General features: G+C 56.6%; 2 protein-coding genes across 2 annotated transcripts in view; both read right to left on the bottom strand.

Moving 5' to 3' along the window:
* Window positions 1–1537, bottom strand: part of VDBG_08142 (NAD-dependent histone deacetylase SIR2) — a gene marked incomplete at both ends in the record, with an annotated part of 2355 nt that extends 818 nt beyond the window's left edge. The window contains one exon of the mRNA XM_003001837.1: window positions 17–1537. Within this exon, the coding sequence (XP_003001883.1) occupies window positions 17–1537 (1521 nt within the window). The remainder of the gene's footprint in view (window positions 1–16) is intronic.
* A 3510-nt stretch (window positions 1538–5047) lies between these two features.
* Window positions 5048–7446, bottom strand: part of VDBG_08141 (clathrin-coated vesicle protein) — a gene marked incomplete at both ends in the record, with an annotated part of 3251 nt that continues 852 nt past the window's right edge. Inside the window, 4 exons of the mRNA XM_003001836.1 lie at window positions 5048–5769; window positions 5790–6169; window positions 6325–6631; window positions 6714–7273. Coding sequence (XP_003001882.1) covers window positions 5048–5769; window positions 5790–6169; window positions 6325–6631; window positions 6714–7273 — 1969 coding nt within the window. The remainder of the gene's footprint in view (window positions 5770–5789; window positions 6170–6324; window positions 6632–6713; window positions 7274–7446) is intronic.

The raw sequence follows: 7446 nt of genomic DNA, 5'->3' as shown, positions 1-7446 counted from the left end.
CGGTCCGGTACTCGACATCCGGGCTCGGAGTTGTCGTCGACCGGCCTGGCCCTGAGGCACCATGTCGTGGCTCAGGTCCCAGCTGGCGCGCCGGCACAACTCGGCGACGACAACGTCGCACTGGGCCGAACAGGTCAATGTCAAAGTTGATGTGGTTGATGGGGTCGAGCGAGATGCAGAGCTGGGGCACGTGGGGCGGCAGCCACGAGACAATCTCGGACACGGGCGTCACCTTGAGCGAGGTGCCGATGACGAGGACGAGGTCGACGCGGTCGCGGTCGTGGCCGGCGAGGCGGCGGCCAAAGGCGTCGGGGAGACCCTCGCCGAAAAAGGTGATGTCGGGCTTCATGACGCCGCCCTGGGGGATGTCGTCGTCGATGTCCGAGTCGTCGGACCGGTTGTCGTGGCCGGAGCGCCGGCGCGGCGCGTAGGGTCGCTTGGCGGCGTTGCCGCGCTTCGGGGGCCGTCCCGGGCGGCGACGGCGTTGTTGCTGTTGCGCGCGCTCGGCCTGCAGCTGAGCGACGCACTTGGGGCACCGCGGGATTTGCTTGGCGTGGATGGCGGGGAAGATGTCCTCGCCCGGGCAGTTGTAGCCGCACTCGAGGCACGAGGCTGTGGCGAAGGAGCCGTGGCACTGGATGATGCGATCCGGGTTGATGCCGGCACGGGCCTCCACGTTGTCAATATTTTGCGTGTAGTTGGTGAGCAGCTTGCCCATGCGGTCCAGCATGGCGATGAAGGCATGCGTCGGCGAGTAGCGGTCCGTGTTCACAATGATGTCCTTGGCGACCGTGTAGAAGATGGTGGGGTCGTCGCGGAAGACGTTAATGTCAAAGACCTCCTGCGGGTCGTGCACGGCGAGGCCCATGTGCTCCAGCTGGGCGTAGAGTCCCGTCTTCTTGGAACGGAAGTCGGGGATGCCGAGCGATGTTGAGATGCCGGCGCCCGTAATGACCATGATGTTGCGGGAGCGGGTCAGCAGGGCGACGGCGTCGTCGAGTGAGTTGTGCGACGGCAGCTTGGCGCGCTTGGCCAGCTCACGGCTGAAGGCGAGCGTCAGCATGCTCGTGTAGGCCTCCTCGGGGGCGCCGTCGAGAAAAGCCGGGGCACGGATGTTAAAGGCCGTGAGCAGGCGTTTCGCCGTATACCGGCCAGAGTCGACTGTGCGCAGGCAGAACTCGCGGGGACCGATGGTCCGCAGCAGCTGGCGAAGGTGGTAGGCCTCGGCTGGCGAACAGGCGTTGGGATCGTCGGCGGCGAATTTGGTGTCTGAGGGGATGCCGTCGACGGCGTCTTCAAAGAGAGAGTCATGTGTCCAGCAAGATTCACGCACATCCTTGGCGCGTTCTTCGAGTTCTCGCAAGCCGAGGTCGTGGGAGATTTCCGTGGGCGTGGGCGTCCGAGACGGTGTTTCTGTCTGAGCGCGCGACAGCGACCCGGAGCGAGACGTCGCCATCTCAACCGTGTTGACGGTCATGCCTTTGGGGCCTTTGACGCGTCGTTTGCCGATTCGGCGCTGTGGTTTTTTGTGATACATTGTTGTGTTGGCCGGCGATTCTGGGTCAGGTCAGTGATTTGTTCATGTGCTTGTTTTTTTTCATGTCTGGTGTTTGAGCGACGACGATGCGGGGATCGACATGAACGCGTCTGGGACATCAATGTCGGTTTGAGAAGGCAACTGAAACGACAATGTGCACAAACAGAAGGATGAGAAATACAACCTGGCACACAGAAGCCAGTGAAATAGGAGCAAATGAGTGAATGAGCAACGAATGACACGACAGTGGCCACAACGCCCAGGTTCGGTCGGATCGCCGCCGATGGTTGGGTGAGACAAGACATGACTAGGCAGAAGGGGAAGAACAGGGAGAGGAAGAGCAAGAGAGAAAAAAAAAGGTGGGAAGACCAGACAGAAAGAGAGGAAATCCCAGAATACACGTACCTGTCCGACTGGCAGGTTGGCCATTTACCCTCTCTGTTGTCCGCATAATGGGATGATGTGTAAGAGTTGAGTCTGTTATGCGTGGCAAAATGTGCCGACGAGAGAGTCTTGACGAGACGGCGATTTTGTCGCAGAAGGCTCGAAACTTGAAATTCCACAACAAGTTACGCGACGGTGGAAGGCCCAAAAATGTATGATTGTCTCTTTGATGAGACAATATGTCGAAAGTTTTGGATGGATGGGGTTGATTGACGGATGGCAATGGTGATGATGACTAGATGAAGCGATTCGGAATGGCGAGAGGTGTGTGTGTGTGTGTGTGGTGGGACAAACAGGAAGAGCACGGGAGATAGGCAGACGAATTGACCGGGGGGGTTGGCAAGGTTGTGTGGGGGGGCGAGGAGGAGAATGTGCCCAGGTGAAGCAAGCAAAAGGCAGACGTCGCAACTCCGGGCCGTGTGCAGAGTTGAGGTCAAGGTATCGAGGAGCAAGGGTGACAAGAGTGCAAGAGAGAGAAAGATAGAGAGAGAGAGCGAGATAGAGTGTGTGTACGAGTGGATAGAGAGAAAGAGACAGAGAGGCGGAGTCGGGGCGAAGACGACCAACAAAAACAGGGATGTGTCGTGTTGAGAGGAAGTGAGTCGAGTCGGACGACGGAAAATGGGAGTTGTGGAAAGGTCTAGGTTGAGGAGAGTAGGAATGGGTGGGCAGAAGAAAAGGGAATAGCACCAAAGTGTAAGGCAAGATGAGGCAAGGTAAGGCAAGGCAAGGCAAGACCAAGCGGCCTCGCTAGAAACTCTACCTTTGGCTCACTCTACTTTACTTCTCTTCTGCTCTCCTCTGCTCTCCTCTGCTCTCCTCGGCTTGCCTCCTCGGCTTGCCTCCTCGTCCCTCTTCTTGTTCTTCTTGTCCAGGTCAAGACCCGAGTTGTATGGGCATTTTCACTTGCCTCAGCCACAAGGTAAACGCAACGGAAAGTCAAGAGATGCCGATCAATGGATAGATGGCTGTCATGTGATGCGTCTCTCTCTCTCTCTCTCTCTCTGGCATGTCCTGCTCGCTCACATGGGCTCTTGTCTGATGATTTGGGTTGGTTTCACTACAACAGTGGAAGCCAGAATGAACAATTGAACGAAGGAAGCAACTTGTCGATCCTCCGTCTTTTTTTTTCCCGTCAGGCCATGCATATGGAATCGAAAAAAAAAATGCAAGTGGAAAGCCAAACGCAAATGGCACGGAAAGCCAAGGTTCCCTCTTTTCTGGTGCATTGGCCAGCGGGCCAATGATTTGAGAGCCAGAAAGCACTACATCGGGAATGCACCAGTATATGGTGACAGTATCTATCTCTCTCTCTCTGTGTGTGTGTGTGTGTGTGTGTGGTGTGGTGTCGGGCTTGGCCAAACCCGGACTCGCCTGGTCTGGGCATTCGTGATTAGACCCTCGTCTACGCTACTCGTATACTCTGGGTACCAGCTCATAACGCTCTTTTTGCTCCTTTTCCCCCCCATGGGATTCAAGTCAGCACAAATGAGGGATGCGTCCAACGGGTAAACTCGTTGGGTTCGCTTATACGTCGCCCTCGTTGTGGCTGGCGTTGCCCGATCTGTCATCGTCCTCCGTTCCCGTCGATGGACTGCATGAGCTCATGAGCTGGCGCCTTTTGCCTGAGCACCGCCCGGACACTGGTTGGCTGGAGGGGCCTGGGCTGGGCGCCGAGGGCTGAATCCGGAAGCGTCGTCGAAATTGTGACAATTGCCTACTCACCCTACCTTGACCAGGTACCTTTTGTAGGTTCATCAGGTATGATTGATTACCGGGCCGTCTGTTCTGCTGACCCGGGGGGTTGGAGTATCGACATCTGTCGCCATTGTATGACCCTGTTGCATGACTGGGAACCGCCCGTCTCCGTCAGACACCGATAACGTTATTCCCGCAATGATTGCTTCGAGAGGGCGGATGTTCACTGTAGAAAGAAAAGAGTCTGGCGGTGAAAATGGACTATCAAAGCTAGAGCGAACAATGTATGGATGATCCACTTTCGGCTTCGGCCTATGCGTTAGGTAGTCTCATCATGCATGACATTGCGCTGAACTTGTCAGCGAATCCATCCACCTCACTTCCATTCATCGATACCTATTGCACTCGAGGGCCTGCAAAAGAACATGTCCTCCAAGTATCACGGTGTCAGGCGATGAGCAGAAGAGTGGTTTGAAAATAGAGCACATGATGAGGTGTCCCCTCGACACAACTCGCCATCTTCGGCCAGCTGTGCAAGATAGGTGTGGTTTGGGGTCCTGCAGAACGTGCTGCTATCGAGCGTGTCACCCGGTCCGATATTGCCAGACATGGATCATGTTCCAGCCCAGAGGGAAATCCCCTCCCCCATCAACTGCCACGCACACACATCCCAAAAGAAACCACATCTGCTTTTTTCCTTTCTTTCGTTGCAGAACGGAAATCGTCGGGGATGCGGGCTCGCGTTTCTAACATGTGTAGCGCGTCTTCTCTGCCCCTTTTGAATGGTGGTGCATGGCTGTGCGACAACTGAGTGCAATGCGCCGTTCAAGCTTGGGTGTGTTCTGCGTGCGTCAATCCCGGAAGTGGTGGCATCATGACCCGGCGCCTCCGTCCGCACGCCACGGGGAGAACACGCCCGCTGGTTTTTCCGTGTGTGCCATTTGGTATCGATTGTTCTGGTCCAGTCCGCCTCGGCTAATACAGCGGACGAGCCAGCTGACGAGACGTACGGCGCCAGCCGTGCTGCTCCCCACGTGTTGAAAAGGCTCCGGGAAACACTCGACTGGGCTGTGGAAGTCAAGCTCTGGTCCCTGCAATGTTCTGTGTGCTGACCAACAGTAGCAAATAATGGATGGGCCACGCATGCGCCCTTGGGACGCTCATCCATGTTGTGTCATTTCGAGTCATGTTCGAGTGAGATAGAGAGAAAGAGATCGAAGAGTTTCCAGGTCCTTGTCTCCAAAAGCTGGATCGCATTGCTTTTCAACCATCAAAATCTATCAACGCTGTCTATCAACTCTGAGAGAAAACGTCCTTAAACCAAAAGTGAACAGCCAAAACCAACAGGCGCTTAACAGACTTCGGTCCTCATATCAGGCTCTGGTACTTATCCAAACCAGGCTTTGCCTGCTGTTGCTGTGTTTGCTGTTGTTGTTGATGCTGCTGCTGAGCTGTTCCCATCATGCTGTTCATGCTCGCTCCAGAGCCCACGCCCATGCCCATGCCGGGCCTCGCTGCCATTGCATTCATAGAGTTCAGCGAGTTCATCGAGTTCATCGAGCCCATCGAGCCCATCGAGCCCATCGAGCCCATCGAGCCCATCGAGTTCATCGAGTTCGCCCCCTGCTGAGCCATCACGCCCATGCCCATACCACCCATGCCGCTCGCCGACCGGTTCACCGGGGCAGCCTGCTGCTGCTTCGGCGGCGGCGCGAGACTGAATCCCGACGACCCCATCATGCCGCTGCCACCACCCGGTGGCGGCGGAAGTGAGAATGATCCTTGTGAGGACCCCATGCCCGGCCTCGCGCCGCCACCCATGGACAGACTCCCCATCGAAGCGCTCATGGCCCCGAGGCCTGACGACGACGGGGCCGGCGACGATGCCCATGGGTTGGACTGCGTCGCCGAATTGCCCGCCGACGCCCAGTTCACTGGCGCTGCGGCGACGCCCTGCTGCTGTTGTTGCTGCTGTTGTTGCTGCTGCAGGCGGGTTGCATCGGCTGAGAGAACTGCGTCGTCGAAGGAGTCATCGACTGGAATCCACTCAGGTCCGGCGTCACAGTGCGGAACGTCGGTTGCGCTTGCGCCTTGACGCCGTTAAACTGACCAGGCGCAGCCGTCGTTTGCGGCGGACTGGGTGTCGACCACGAAAAGGCGGCAGCCTTGGGTGTGCTGGATCGAGACCCCATCGACGGACGGGCTGACGTCGTGATGGCCGACGGCACGGGGGCGTCGTCCCAGCTCGCAAACGAGTCGCCCGAGGTGGAGCTCGTGACTTTGCCCTTGACGAGCTGTTCAAAGTCGTTCTCCGACGCACCGTTGGTGTTGCTGTCAAAAGTCGTGCCTGTCACGCCGCCGAAGGCCATGAAGTCTTCTGGTCCAACGGTGCTGCCATTCGCGTTGCCGTTCAGTTCCTGTAGCTTCTTGGTCTGCTCGTCCTCTACGCGCTTCGACAGGGTTTTTGATGAGATCCATGAAGCCCTGAAACTGCTTTAAAATTGAGCAGCGGGGCCCAGGCTCATGTTCCAAAGGATAGGCAGGGATCTCCATGGCCACAAAGTCCGCGTCTGCCGTGTCGCCCACCCACACGTAGTACGTTGAGTGCCGCCACCATGACCGCTGGCTCTTTGGTTTTGATTGACTTGATCAGGGGCACAATCTTTTCCTGCATTGTGTACTTGTCCAGAGCGCTGGAGGATGACGTCGTCTTCTTTCTCTCGGCACTGAAGTCGCCCAGGCCGTCATTCGACGGATCGTTCGACCCGCCGCACAGCACCACGAACGCCTGACAACCGCGCACCTTAATGGCCAGGCTGTTCGTTTTACTGAAGACCATGGCGATGACCGGGAAGAGTTCGTTCTTGATCGTGCTGAAGTCGAGCACCGCGAGGATGGCAGGCAGCCCTCTCAGAGCCGCATCAACAACAGCCGGAGTCCCTGATTCAATTGCTGTCATGATGATGGGTAATATATCTGGCCGAGTTAGCGACTTGATGGGAATGAGCCGGCTATCGCAAAAATCACCACTTACCGTCGGTGAACTCCTTGCCGCCGCAATTGCTCGAAATGACGGGCATGTTCTCGAGGACGACCATGAGACCGGCATCCTTGGCTGGATCTTTTGGCGGCTCTGCTTCTTTCTTGCCGGTCGACACGAAAATCTCCTTAAGCCTCGGCCGAACGCTTTCGCTGAAAGCACGCTTTGCCGTCGGCAACAACTCGATGATTTTGAAGATGTTCTGAAGAATCAAAGAGATGAGCTCTTTGTCTTTCATCTCCTCGAGCAATGCCGGCAGCAGCTTCTTCTCCATGACCGACTTGGGAAAAGACGGCAGGACTTTATTCAAGCCCCGCATGAACTGCGCCTTTTCATTGGGCGTCTTGGCGGGGAAAGCATCGAGGAAGCGAATCGTGGAGACCAGTATGTTGTCAAAATACTCGCTGTCCTGGAACTCCTTGGCCGTCATGCGCTGCGCCGGCCGTCGAGTGATGAGGCGCGGCAAGACGTGAGCCGACAGGTCCTTTGGCAAGTTTCTGGATGCCAAGAACTTATTGGATGAAGACGGAATCGTTGATGAGGAGGAGAACAGTCTTTTGTATGTCGAGACGCTAGCATGGGTTTCGAGAGGAGAGCGATGGGGCGAGTTGTAGAGAGCAACACACAGGAGGCCTAGAGAGAACATATCGGCCGATGTTGTGAGGTTATTGTCGAGGACGAAATCGGGGGAGGTGTAGTCGAGGTTTAGCTGCACGGAGCCAGGTAA

This window comes from Verticillium alfalfae, genomic scaffold, assembly GCF_000150825.1.
Source record: "Verticillium alfalfae VaMs.102 supercont1.11 genomic scaffold, whole genome shotgun sequence".
NCBI classification, from domain to species: Eukaryota; Fungi; Ascomycota; class Sordariomycetes; order Glomerellales; family Plectosphaerellaceae; genus Verticillium; species Verticillium alfalfae.
Note: the sequence above shows the minus strand (reverse complement) of the source record. Positions and strands in the feature narration are given on the sequence as shown.